Genomic DNA, 13,363 nt, shown 5'->3' on the forward strand with positions numbered 1-13,363 from the left:
GGCAGAGCCTGGCCCCGGGGATGGAGTCCCCTGGCACGCTGTGGGGATGGAGCCCCCCCACCCCGGCCCCCCGCCTTTCCTGCTGCCTGATTGCAGCCAGCACTCGGCTCGGCAGTGATTGGAAAGGCCCCAAATTGCGGCCACTTTTCCCATTAAGTGGGAAAGCAGCTCGCTCTGCTGCAGAGGCAATTTCTGGACGGCCACGGGTGGCTGGCACGTGAGGTCCTCGGCACCTGCCTGCCTGCGCTGCCCGACCCCATCTCCCCCTGCCCAGGGTCCTCCGCCCTGCTGCAGGACCCCCTGTTCAGCGTGCTCCCCGCTGCGCCCACCCTCACCCAGCTGCGCCCCTGCGCCAGCAGCCGTACCTGGGCTGGCACCGTGGCTCCCGGGCTGGTGCTGGAGCCGCAGTGGGGGACCAGGGCTGCGGCCCAGAGCGGAGCAGGGGGACAGAGAGGAGCCACCGCACAGCCCCGGTGCCACCATTCCCGCCCACGTCCCACGGGACCTCTGCCAGTCCTGCAGCCCCCAGGAGCTGGGGTCCCTGTGCAGCTCTCATAGCAGCCCCCCCTCCCGCTGCCTTTTCGCTCCTGCACTCATCAAGCTCTCGGAGAGGGTTTTTTTCCTGTCCCCACACGTCACCTGCGGTACCTTTGGGAGCTGACAACTCCCCGTCACAGCAGCAGCACCAGCTCCCAGGTGGGCTCTGTACCATCCATGCGGTTTGTCGTGCACGGGGGGCATGTACGGGCACGTGTGCCAGGGCACTTGGGCAGCGTGTGCATGTGAGGGGGGTGTGGGGGTGTGTGCGGGGGCACTTCACGGCACAGACGGCTCTGAGGAGCGCTCCCCCCCGCCTTCCCACCCCGGGCTGTGTCACATCCCAGCCCAGGACCTTCCCACTCGTGCGTGGTGAGGGGCGAAAGCCATAAACAAGCCCGCCACAGCCCAGGGCCACCGCGGCTCTTCACGGCTGCGTCGCACTTGGCACCACACAAGTAGGTGTTATTAATTAATTAGGCCGTCTCTGGCCAGGCTCCGATTTAATTAACATCCCCAGCACTGCAGATGCTGCCCTGCCCCGGGCTGTGCTGCCACGTGAGCTGCCGCTGCCAGGCCGCCTTCCCGTGGGGCCGCCTCAGCCACCGGCGCAGCCGCCTGTTGCTCGGGCTGAAGTCGGTGGATCTCACTCGTTGCCCTGCTTGTTCCCCCTTCCCTCACATCCCTCCAGTTCCTCCCAACTTTTCCTCCCCATCTTCCATCTCTGCACACCCCAGCCGGGCTGGGGTGAGGGTGCGGAGGCACCAGGGGGAGGCTGGGGATGGGGGGATCAAGATGCAGGATCAAGCCCGGGCTCCCAGGAGGCCAAATCGGGCTGGGGCTGGGGTGGGGGCCTGGTGCTGTCAGTGCTGACGCTGCCTGGGTGACAGAGGGGTCTGGGGAAAGGCAGCCCCATGTGGGGCTGGACCCGGGGCTGCCGGGGCCCGTCAGCACCAGGAGCGCTCCCCACGGGCAGCATGGGACCGGGCAGACCGGGAGCCCCAGGGTGGGGCTGGGGGAGACGGGCAGGGTGTGCAGTGCAGAGAGAGTGTGTGTGTGCACGTGTGTGTTCGTGTGTGCAGTTGAGTCATTGTATGTGTGTGTGCAGATGAACGCATGTGTGCGTGCACGTCGTGTGTGTGTGTGGTGGGAGCCTGCCTGATCCTCGCTGTGGTGTCAGACCGCCCAAAGCTCGGCTGCAGAGGGCCAGCAGCTGTGCCAGCGCGGCAGGGACAGGACCACTCCCACCGCGCGTGTGCTCACACGTGCCAACGGCTGCGTCGTGCTCAGGTGTGTGTGTCCCCCCCATGCCTGTGGCACAAGGAGGGGCCGGGGCCTGCGTGGGCACGGCGCCTGTGTGCTGGCCCCCTACCACGGGGAGCTGCGGTGCGGTGGGGAGCTGGCGTGCTTGCGTGGGCGCACTTGTGTCGCGGTGTGACTCTGCGTGTGTAACGAGTGCCTGTCGGTGACACGGTGCCTGCGTAGGCGTGAAGCTGCAGGGTGGGGGTACCACCCCCCCCGCCCCCCATTGGTGGCTCTCCTCTCGCCCACCCACGCCGTGCCATGGGCAGAGCCCCTTATTTAACTCTGCACAGCAGCCAGCACCCTGGTACTTTGCCTCCCAGCTGAGCCCGCGCTGGGTGAGCCGTCGGCACAGCCTGCGGCCACTGCCCACCTCGCCGCGCCGCATCTCCAGCTCCGCGGCCGCCAGCGGCAAGGGACGCTTTGCCCCCAGCTCCGCACCGGGTGACACCTGAGGGCTCAGCAGGTCTGTGCCCCCCACGGCACCCGGCCCTGGGGGCTTCCCGGGGTTCCTGGGGGGCTGCTGTGTCCTGTCCTCGCCCGGCTCGGGCTGGGAGAAGGGAGGAGAGGGAAGTTGGCGAAGCCGCTGGGGAGGGCACGGGCCGGGAGGAGAGATAGGGCGAAGATGGGGTGAAGATGCTGCTTGAATCGGGGAGGGCTTGGGGAGGGTTCTGGAAGCAAGTCTGGGTCTGGGATCGGGCTGTCAGCAACCGTGTGTGTGCCAGTGCATGTGTCAGGGGACACGTGTGTGTGTGCCAGTGCATGTATCAGGGGACGTGTGTGTGCCAGTGCATGTGTCAGGGGACGCGTGTGTGTGCACTAACACAGGTGAAGGTGCAGGACTGAGTCCGAGCCCGTGTTCGTGATCTCTGTGTGCCCGCGCTCAGTCTGATGTGCGTGTTTGCACAGTCCGGCTGGTGTGTGACTGCACAAACACGGCACCACGGGCACGAGTGGTGGCACGGGACTCCGGGGTCCCCCTGCACCCCTCTGCGCCTCTGTGATGCATCCCCCATACCGTGCCCCCCCCGCACCCCTGTAAGGCAGCCCCTGGGCTGCAGCCCCCTTCCCAGGACGCTGGCAGGGTGCTGCCAGCCCCGCAGCTCTTGGGGGGGGGGGGATTTACTGCCCCCCGGGGATTTACTGCCCCCCGAGAAGCGGCGCGGTTCCTCCGGCCGCAGACACGGGCGGGGCTCCCGCCGCCCCCGGCCCTCCCCCCCCCGTCTCCCGTGTCGCTGCTTTCCCTCCCCAGCACGTGGCCCGGTCCCGGGCTCGTCCCGGGCCGCCCCGCCGAGGGGGCGCTGGCTCGGGGCGGCCCCGGGGCCCCGCCGCTGACCGCCGCCCCCAGGCCCCCGGGATGAGGAGCCGCCCGGCGCTGGCGGCGCTGCTCGTCCTGGCGCTGCCGTTCGCCCTGGGCCGCCGCGCCCCCGCCGCCGCCCCGCCGGGCCCCGCGCCCTCCGCACAGGTAGGGACGTCGGGGCGCCGTGGGGGGGGAGCGGCGGGCGGCCCCCGGCCCCCTCCCCCCACCCCGCCGCTCACCCGCTTCGCTTCCCGCAGGGGGTGCCCGTCCCGGAGCCGCTGCCCTGGAGCGCCCGCGGCAGCCCCGGGGCCGCCTACGCCGCCCTGCTGCAGCTGCTGCGGGAGGAGGACGCCGGTGAGGGCTGGGGGGGGCTGCGGAAGGTCGGCCGCTCCGTCCGGTCCCGGCCCGGTCCGGCCCCCGCCCCGCCGGCGCCGCTCACCCGCTTCGGTCTCTTCCAGGTCCCCCCGCGCCTCCGCAGAAGCGTAAGTCCCGCCCGGTCCCGGTCCCGGTCCCGCAGCCGGGCCCCGCGGCGCTGACGGCGGGTCTCTCCGCAGGGGACATGCACGACTTCTTCGTGGGGCTCATGGGGAAGCGGGCGGCGGAGCCCGGGCGGCCGGCGGGGCGGGGGAGCGGCGGCCCGTCCCCCCGGTGCTCCCCGGGGCCCCCCGCGGCCGGCGGGGCCCCGCTGCGGGCGGCCTGAGCCGCGGGCCGAGCCGGCGGGGCTGGACGGGGCGCGCCCCGCAGCCCCCACCCACGGGGGCCGGCCCGGGCCGCGCCCTGTGCCCCGGGGCGAGGTACCGGCACCGGGGACTGCGCTGCGGCGGCGGTACCGGCTGCGGGGGCGTCCCGGGCGCGCCGCTGCCCACGGACCGCGGAGCCGTCGTGGGACCCGCCGGGGCTGGAGCCGCACTACCGTGCTCGCAGCTGTACCGGCCCACGCACGCGTGTCCCCGCACGCGCCCTGCCCCCACGGCTACAGCTGTACCCGTGTACATACACCTGCACCTGTATACATCCGCCTGGTTGTGCGCTCCTGTATGCATCCACCCGTGCCTGTGTCTGTGTCTCGGCTGCGCCGCGCTGGGACCCGGCGTGCTCGGCGCTGCGCGCCCGGGAGAACCCACGGGGATGGGGCCGGGGCGGGGGCCGGTGTGCTCATGGGCTACAGCGACCTGCCCCTGCCCCAGCCCTGCCCCCCGTAAATGAAGAGTGTCCGCGCCCGTGTCCGCGCCCGCCCGTGTCCGTGTCCGTGTCCGCGCCCGCGCCCGCCGTGTCCGCGCCCCCCGCAGCTCCCCTCCGGGCCGCGGGGGGCGCTGTGGCCCCGCCGCGCGCGGGCGGGCGGAAGGCGGCTCCGGCGGCGGCCGGGGCGGACGGAGGGCGGGTCGGCGCCTTTGTGTGAGCCGAGCCGGGATGGTGCGGGGCGCCGGGCGGGTAAGGAGCCCCGCCGGCCTCTGGCCGCCCCCCGCGGGGCCCCGCCCGGAGCCCCGGGGGGCCCCGCGCCGCCCCCCCGCGGCGGGCCCCGCGCGGTCCCCCCCGGGCCTCCCGCTGCCCCCCCACGGAGCCCCCCCGGGGCCTCCCGCTGTCCCCCGCGGCTCCCCTCGGAGCCCCCCCGGGGGACCCTTCCTGCACCACCACCACACCCCCACCCCGTGGCTCCCCTCACCACGACCCCGTGGGCCCCTCGCTACTCCCCCTCTCCCCCGTGGGTCCCCCCAGCCTCCTGCTGCCTCGCGTGGCTCCCGCAGCCCCCGGGGGTCCCTGCCGCCCCCGCCGCCCCCCTTTCTCCTGGGGCAGCGTCGGGATTCCCTGTCCCCCCGCAGGGAGGGGGCCTCGCCTGCCTGCCTGCCTGCCTGCCCTGCAGGCAGCGGGGCCTGCCCGCCCCTCCTCGCCCCCGGGGCCTCCTCCTGCCCCCGCGCCCCCGGCTTTCCCCAGCCCCCGGCCCCCCCCCGCCGTCTCTTTTCCCTCCTGTCCCGTCCCCAGGCCGCCCCCCGCAGGGATCCCCACGCTGCAGGAATTGCCCACGTCCAGGCGTTTTCTGTGCTGGTGAGCGTTTCCCCTCCGGAGCCTTCCCCGGCCATCCTCATCCTCCTCGTCCTCCCCAGCTGCGAGCGGCGTTTCCCCGCTGCCCTCTCGGGCAGGGGCCGTCCCTGCCTCCATCCCTCGGTGTCGGGGGGGGAGGACAGCCCGTCCTCAGCTCCCGCTTGCCTTTCACTGGAGCTGGGGCAGGAGGCAGCCCCGTCCCCTTCCGTCTCCTGCAAATTCCCGCTCTCTCTGCTGGTTTCTGGGGTCATTGTTCTCTGCTCCGGGGAGGAAAAGGCAGGGGATTAGGGACAGAGCTCCCGGGGTAAGTTCGTCGAGTCCCCGGGTGGCCTGAGAGCTGGCTGAGCACCTGTGAGTGGGACAGGGTGACAAAGGCAGTGGGACAAACTGGAAGGACGAGCTCAGGTGGGAATTGCCGGTGACATGGGCCAGGTGTCTAGTGGCAGCTGGGAATGCTGCACAAACCGCCTGGCTGAAAGAGCACTGCAAGGTGCTGCAAGTACCGGTGTAGCGGAGGAGAAGCCCCAGGGGAACCAGAGAAGCTGGCGTGCAGGGGAGAATCCGAAATGAGATCCCGCCTGGAAACCGAAAGTTACCGTGTGGGTATGGGAGAAATCCGAAGTGAAGGTATGAAGCAGTGGTGTCTGGAGGAGACCCAGAGGTGAAGCCAACCAGCGTGTAGAGTCTGAATTTCGGCCCTCCGGGCAGGAGTGTTATCCCTGGCCGGGGGAGAGGGGGGACGGCTGGGCTCGGTTGGGCTCGGTTTCGGAACTGAGCGGAGCTGCAAGGCAGAGGGACCTGTGTCCGTGCCCAAGTAGAAGTGGGAACTTCAGGCTGTCGCTGGCAGAGTAAATTATTTTTTATTTTGTCTGTTTGTGTCTTTCCCTTTGTGTGTCTTTCCCTTCACTTCCCAAAGAGTCAGTCTTTGAAGTTACAAGATAGGTTTTAGTCAATCTCCATCTAAGCAGCTGTGCTGCTGCTTCTCTGTTGCTTGTCAGGAAGGTGGAAAATGTGAGGTATGACTAGAGTGATGTCTCTTCGGTTGTTAAGGTATTAACATTTTTTGCATTTTCCTCTCTCTAGAGCCCCTTGCCCTGCCAGTTTCTGGATGCCAAGCACCTCCTGCGTGTGCAGCTGATGAACGCGTGAAGAAGCAGCTGACCAGGAGAGGGACTCTTAAGCAGCTGCTAAGATGGGCATGAGGATCAAGTTGCACAGCACCAATCACCCCAACAACCTGCTGAAGGAGCTCAACAAGTGCAGGCTCTCCGAGACCATGTGCGACGTCACAATTTTGGTGGGCACCCGCTCCTTTGCTGCACATAAGGCTGTTCTGGCCTGCGCCGCAGGCTACTTCCAGAACCTCTTTCTGAACACGGGGCTGGATGCTGCTAGGACCTATGTAGTGGATTTCATCACGCCGGCCAACTTCGAGAAGATCCTCAGCTTTGTGTACACCTCGGAGCTCTTCACAGACCTAATCAACGTGGGCGTCATTTACGAGGTGGCAGAGCGGCTGGGCATGGAAGATCTGCTGAAGGCCTGCCATTCAACCTTCCCTGACTTGGAGAGCTCAGCCATCACGAAGCAACCCTCCCTGGCTATGAGCGAAGGCCGGTCAGGTCCTCTGAGCAGCACCTCCTCAGAGCAGAGCCATTCTTTGGGTGAAATCCGGAGCGGCGGGGAACATTTTGGCCCTGAACGGAATTACATCTTGCATGGGGAAGTGGCAGGCAGCTACAAAGAGGACGACAGGAATACTGTGAGTGAAGCCAGCCAGACTCTTCCCCTGATGCATCCGCAGCAGCCTCCCAAGGTAGAACAGGAGTCAGATCAAGGGCAGTTCGCTCCTGCCACGAGTATGGCGACCCAGCCCAGCCTGGGTGGTGTGAACATCGTTGTTCAAACCACTACAAGCTCCTGCCAGCAGTATAAGGTCCAGAGCAATGGCGACTATGGCAAGGGCGGCTTCTTTACTGCTGATCCTTCCCTGGACATCTCCACGGGGAGCAACTCCTGTCCCAGCAACAGTGACCACTCCAAAGAGCAAGGTTTTGGGCAGATGGATGAGCTCCAGCTGGAGGATTTGGGCGAGGATGAACTGCATTTCGAAGATGCCAGTGAAGAGCTGGGCCCATCAGAAGAAGTTATTGAGCTGAGTGATGACAGTGAGGAAGAGCTGGCCTTTGAGAACGACAGCCGGGATAGCAAGGCCATGCCCTGCCAGGTGTGCAAGAAGGTCCTGGAGCCCAACATCCAGCTGATCCGCCAGCACGCCAGAGATCACGTTGATCTGCTCACCGGGAACTGCAAGGTCTGTGAAACCCACTTCCAGGACCGGAACTCCAGGGTCACTCATGTTTTGTCCCACATCGGCATCTTTCTCTTCTCCTGCGACATGTGCGAGACCAAGTTCTTCACCCAGTGGCAGCTGACCCTCCACCGACGAGAAGGGGTCTTCGACAACAACATCATCGTCCACCCCAGCGACCCGCTGCCGGGGAAGATCACCATGTTTGGGGGAGGGCCTGGCTCAGAGCTGGCGTGTGCTGCCTGCGGGAAGCCTTTGGCCAAAGATTTCCACACCGTCCGCAACCACATCCTGGACCACGTGAACTTGAAAAGCCAGACGTGCGGCGTGTGTGACCAGAGGCACCTCAGTCTCTGCAGCCTGATGTGGCACACCCTGTCTCACTTGGGGATCTCAGTCTTCTCCTGCTCTGTTTGTGCCAACAGCTTCGTGGATCGGCACCTCCTGGAGAAGCACTTGGCCGTTCACCAGAACATGGAGGAGGCCCTTTTCCGGTGCCACTTCTGTGGCCAGAGCTTCAAGCTGGAAGCGGCGTATCGTTACCACGTCAGCCAGCACAAGTGCGGGGGCAGCCTGGACATCCGACCCAGCTTTGGAGACCGTCTCCAGCAACAGGGCCTGCAGAAGAGGAAGCTGCCGGAGGAGTTCCTGAGCGAAGACTTGGCGCTGCAAAACCAGCCAGGCAACAGCAAGTACAGCTGCAAGGTCTGCGGGAAGAGGTTTGCCCACACCAGTGAATTCAACTACCACCGGAGGATCCACACCGGAGAAAAGCCCTACCAGTGCAAGGTGTGCCACAAGTTCTTCCGCGGCCGCTCCACCATCAAGTGCCACCTGCGGACGCACTCGGGAGCCCTCATGTACCGCTGTACTGTGTGCGGGCATTACAGCTCCACGCTCAACCTCATGAGCAAGCACATAGGCGTGCACAAAGGCAGCCTCCCCCCGGACTTCACCATCGAACAGACTTTCATGTATATCATCCATTCCAAAGATGCGGAGAAAAACACGGACAGCTGATGGGGTGAGGCAGGGCAGGGCCAGCAAAGGAGCAAATACTAATTACAGAAGCTGTGGAAAAAATGTCATTTATTTTATTTAATGGTCAGGCATCATGGATGGAATCCTCCTTTTCTATTTTTTTAACATTTGTTTTGGCCTTGCTAGGGCTTTTTAGATTGGTGGCATTGTACAAATTAACAGCACGTAAGCTACATCACTGTTTCCAAGAAGTCTGTCGTGTTTACTTACCTCTGGTCCTGTTAGAGGCCATCGAGTTCTGTGTTTTTAGCATTTCTCACTAGGTTTTGAATCTAGAATATTTTTTTTGTTAACCTTTTAGCCCATTTGACTAGGCTAACCCTCAGTTTGAGCTTGTCCACAAACTGATGCTGCTAAGATTTTTCACACCTGACCTCAGTAGAGAGGGACAGAGCCAGAGCAGGATGGTGCTGGACTCGAAGAAAAGGGAAAAAAAAAAAAAAAACAGAAAGAAAAAAAGGAAAAAGGACTCGTTCTGGGCATCACTGGGGTTCTGCTGCTATTGCGAGGAGATAAGCAAAGTCCGTATCACAGAACCAGCCTTGAAGTCGTTGCTCCATTGCAGGGGAGATGAGCAAGCAGCGTGTGAGTGCGCAGATGCCAACGAGGAGGGATACCTGGCGGTGAATGAGTAGGAGGGTGATCGTCGCTCGCAAGGGCAGTTCCCAGGCAGCGCCGCTGGTCTCCGGGAGCCCTGCCCAAGCAGGGAGCATGGCTGGCTGTTTCTGCCGTGCCCGTGACACACCGCTCGCTCGTGCCCCGAGACCCCGTCTCCAAAAGACAAGATGAAGGAGTGACACCACCTCTCTGAAGAGCGCGAGCAGCGGGGTGGCTGCGTGGAAGGAAAGAGGCGGATGCGTGAGCAGAGGGAGCTCTCGGAAGAGTCGCTGGACTGGAGAGGGCAGGGGAAGCGGGTTCATGTCATGGGGTCGGCTGCTCCTTGGGAGATATTTTGTGATGGCACGGTCACGCCTAACTTCTGCCGGCCTGCAGCTGGCCATCGAGAGCGTGCCGACGTCTCCTCGGCACTCCTCTGCCGATGGCAGCCCTGCACATCGTGCTCTGCCGGCACAGTGTGTCCCAGGGCTGCCAGTTGCCGGAAGCGCTGGATGCCAGAGAGCGGCGGCGCTGCGGCTGCGTGGGTGCCAGCAGACAAGAGGTGATGAAGCTGCTGCCTTAACTCCCAGGAAGGTACCTTTGAGGACTCTTCTCTCTGCTGAAGGGTTAGCCCCCTCCCGTGGCTGCCGCCGTGGATTGCCGCATCCCGGACACGTCTCGTGGCAAATGTGTGTGCAGAATGTTGTTGGTGCGATGTGAGTTCGTTCATCTTTTGTCGAATCGTGCTGTAACTTCAGCAGGCGCCGGCTGGGGGCTGCGGCAGAGCAGCTCCGGGTGCCGGCAGCAATAGCAGCTGGTGAGAACCTCGGCTCAGCCTCTCCTGGACGTGCGTCGGGTGCGGGCCGGGGACTCCCCGGCGCGGTGGGCTCTCCCGGCTGCGCTGGCGAGGTCAGCCCCGTGCCGGCAGTGTTTACACCAGGAAGGGTGGGAATCGTCTTTTTCCCATGTTATCCTGCTGTGGGGCAGAGGTGGAGAGGAACAAATATTTCCGATGCCACAGCATGAGTTATGACTGCCCTTAGGTAACTCATTCTACCTCACAAACAGGAAGCGCTCAGGGCTTTCAAGCCACAGTCGTAGTAAATTGGCTCCTGCGCTTCTGAAAAGATATGCTGTTACAAAACAAAACTAGTGATTTGCAAACCCTGTAAACTCATCCCGCTTTCCCCTCCTCTTGAAGGGACAACCTGTGGCAGAGGAGCGGCATGGGCTGGACGCGTGGTTGGTGAGCTAGGAATTCCTGGGGGTCGCTCCCCCCGCTCCCCTGTGGCCTTGGGCAAGTCACTTCACCTCTTTGCCTCAGTTTCCTCATCTGTAAAATGAGGGTGGTAACACTTGTGGTACCTACCTACCTCCCGGGAGTGTGGTGAAGATTGCTGGCTCATACCTGCAAAGCGTGTGGGAGATGCAAAGCGCTTGGTGAATATTGATGTTTGGCGTCCTAGGGAAACGACAGCCTCCATCCTTTCCTGTTCTGTACCAGTTCCTGGACCTGGCCAGGTCCGTTTACCCCTGTTACAGCCTTCCCCGTCGAGAGCAAACTTCCCTTTAGCCCCATCCCCGTCGCAGTCCTGTGCAACAAGCTCTGTAGCAATACAAGGAGTGGGGGACGGCTCAGTGCCGCTGTGTCTGCAGAGGGGCTGGGGGAAGCGGCAGTGCGTGTGCGGGGGGTAGCAGTGCCATAACATCCCCTGGGGTTTGCAGAGCACGTCTCCCCGTCGGCTGGGCGCGTTGCTGTCGGCAGCGGGAGGAGTTCGCGTGCCAGGGAGAGAGGGGTCGGAAGGTGTGGGGGTGTGCAGCTGCTGGAAGCCCCTGCCCTTCAGCTCCATCCATCCTTCGATCCCTGCGGTTTGCCCGTAACCACCTTTCCACCGCGGCAGCTCCAGGTCCAGCTCCGCTGCAATGTGGGGAGGGACAAGAGTCGGTGTTGAGCCACGTCCCTGCCAGCAGTCCTGAGCCCTGGCTGGGCCTAATGACTCTTCCAGGCAGCTCCTTCATCGTGAGCATGGGTCGTCCTCAGTCACCCCGTGGACCTGCAGTACCCAAGTCCGATCCCGCTGCAGGAGGTGGGGTGGGAGGAACGGACCTTGCTGAGGAGGAACGAGAGGACAAGGCTGAGGATGAGGCTGTTGGGAGTTTGTGTCCTTTCCCCAGTCCCTGTAATATTGGCTGGATTTGGGGCCAGCTGGCATCGCCCTGGGGGGTGTTAAACTGCATTTGTCCTGATTTTGGTGCCTGGAGCCTGTTTTCAGAGGAGGAGAGGCACCAAAGTCACCGCTGACCCCGGGGCAGTCCGGGCTGTGCCGCATCTGCCGCTGGAGCTCTGGTTTCCAAAACCCAGCCTCATGGTGCCGGTCAGTTGCCAGGCCACAGTCTGATCTCTAGCTGAGCTGCAGAGCCATGTTTAGCATAGCGTTGTTAAGTTTAAAAAGAAAAATAATAATTTTGAGAACGCATGGTGCTCTAGGAAAGCGTGAGAGTTGATGGCGGTTCGCTGGAGGCTCCGAGGAGGAGCTCTTTGAGTCACGGGGCTTCTTCGTTGTCCTGGTGGTGGCGAGATGGGCTGGTGGACAGGAACGGATGTGACCTGCTCTGCTCTGGAGATTGCTATGAAGGATGTGAGGGAGGCAGATGAGGCTTGGGAGAGCCAAGTCCTTAAAGCCTTGAGACCCTCCTAAAATATCCCAGAAGCTGTGATGAGCTTTTGGATGGGTTGGGGTGCTGCTGCGTGGTAGCATCTGCAGCCCCATATCTAGCTAAGCTGTGAAGCAAAAGCCTTTAGTGCACATAAACCAAAAAGAGAAGCTTTTACACTGAAACACTAATGGGCAAAGCAAGCCCACCCTTCTAAGCACAGGGACGGGAAAGCAAAAGCCCACCTCGTTTTCTGCTGGTTGTCTTTGGGTGTGGGGATGGGGGGGAGTGACCGGGTCCCTGGCGTTTCTGTGTCTTGGATTCTTTCCTGTGTTATAATGAATTATTCCCACGTGAAACATCCTGAGATCAACAGCGAGTCCCGTCTGCAGAGGGGACGCAGGGACGGATCTGGACCTGAAGCGCTCCCGCGCTGGGCTGGCCTCACGCCGCGGCTCCTCCTCGGAGGGATTGTCCCAAGAGGGGTCAGAGACCTGCGCTCTCCCTCTCCTGGCGGGGTCCTGGGCCTCTCCAAGCCTGCGGCCAGCGTCAGAGCTCTGTCGTCCCTGTCCCCTCGGCAGCGTGGCTGTCCCCGAGTCTGGCCAGCCTGGCTGGGAGCTCCAGCCTTCCTCCAGAAAGCTGTGCAGATGGAGCAATGGGGCTCATCCTGAGCCCCCCGCAGGCTGCGTTGCCCCAGGGAGCTGTAGCTCCGACCCGGCTGTGTCGCGGTGGAGCCACTCGGTGATGGCAGGGACTCCCGGCCAGCGGCGCGGGGCTGTGCATGTGCTGGGGGTGCAGCCGTGCACGGCTCCACGTCGGAGGCGAAGCGCCGTTTGCAGTGGTGGGGGAGCCAGGGTGGGAACCCTGCGCCTGGGTCCGTTCCTCGCTCCGCTGCTGACTCGTGGTGCGGCCTTTGGCAAGCCTGCTCGCCTCCTGGCCTCGCTTGCCCCCCCACCCCACCCCCCCCCACCCCCTGTGAATGTGGGCACAACGCTTACCTACCTCGCCTGGGGCGGCTGTGAGGTTTAACTCGTGTTTGCAAAGTGCTTTGGGATCCTCGGGGTGCAAGAGAGGAATGCAGAGGGGAAATGCTTCGCTGTGAGCTGTGCCAGCGGCATTGGCAGAGAGCGGCCGGGTTGCGGGTCCTCACGGGAAACCCTGACACGAAATCCCCCTCCAAGAGGCAGCGCTCCGAGACTGGTCTTACTCGGACTTCTAAACCGCAAAGTTCAGTTTTATTCTCCCCTTTCTCAAAGGATCCAGGTCTCTTAACAGAATAATTAAGCAGAAGAAAAAGAGTTGAATTGCTGTCTAACCTTTTTGTTAAGTTAATAGTAGGTACTGACCTCCTGATATTTAAGTGTTTACTATCTATTTGCTGTAAAGTTTTGTATATTTTGTAAACTTTCCCCCCCAAATAGTAGATGTCTAAAATCGTTGTACATCGGGTTCTTTTATACTCCATTGTTCAGCACAAAGTGTGGTTTTTATTTAGAATAATAAAATGGAAAATGTTGATCTCTTGTACCTTGCTTCTTTATAAAACGTCATTCTTTAAATGTGCAGATTGGCATTTCTGT

General features: G+C 62.9%; 2 protein-coding genes across 7 annotated transcripts; both read left to right on the plus strand.

Moving 5' to 3' along the window:
• The first annotated feature begins 3,080 nt into the window (after window positions 1–3,080).
• TAC3 (tachykinin precursor 3) lies at window positions 3,081–4,163 on the plus strand. 2 transcript variants are annotated; one of them, XM_072847584.1, is made up of 4 exons: window positions 3,081–3,304; window positions 3,397–3,493; window positions 3,598–3,621; window positions 3,694–4,163. In XM_072847584.1, exons 1-4 carry the CDS (start codon window positions 3,197–3,199, stop codon window positions 3,837–3,839), a joined length of 375 nt encoding a protein of 124 aa, XP_072703685.1. In that variant the 5' UTR covers window positions 3,081–3,196; the 3' UTR covers window positions 3,840–4,163. The 2 variants fall into 2 exon arrangements, with proteins under 2 accessions (XP_072703685.1, XP_072703684.1); XM_072847583.1 differs by having other exon boundaries at window positions 3,598–4,163.
• A 315-nt stretch (window positions 4,164–4,478) lies between these two features.
• ZBTB39 (zinc finger and BTB domain containing 39) lies at window positions 4,479–13,299 on the plus strand. 5 transcript variants are annotated; one of them, XM_072847554.1, is made up of 3 exons: window positions 4,539–4,570; window positions 5,120–5,182; window positions 6,263–13,299. In XM_072847554.1, exon 3 carries the CDS (start codon window positions 6,372–6,374, stop codon window positions 8,508–8,510), a length of 2,139 nt encoding a protein of 712 aa, XP_072703655.1. In that variant the 5' UTR covers window positions 4,539–4,570; window positions 5,120–5,182; window positions 6,263–6,371; the 3' UTR covers window positions 8,511–13,299. The 5 variants fall into 5 exon arrangements, with proteins under 5 accessions (XP_072703651.1, XP_072703655.1, XP_072703650.1 ...); XM_072847550.1 differs by lacking the exon at window positions 5,120–5,182 and having other exon boundaries at window positions 4,479–4,570; XM_072847549.1 differs by lacking the exon at window positions 4,539–4,570 and having other exon boundaries at window positions 5,120–6,027.
• Window positions 13,300–13,363: the final 64 nt, after the last annotated feature.

This window comes from Ciconia boyciana, chromosome 27, assembly GCF_034638445.1.
Source record: "Ciconia boyciana chromosome 27, ASM3463844v1, whole genome shotgun sequence".
NCBI lineage: Eukaryota > Metazoa > Chordata > Aves > Ciconiiformes > Ciconiidae > Ciconia > Ciconia boyciana.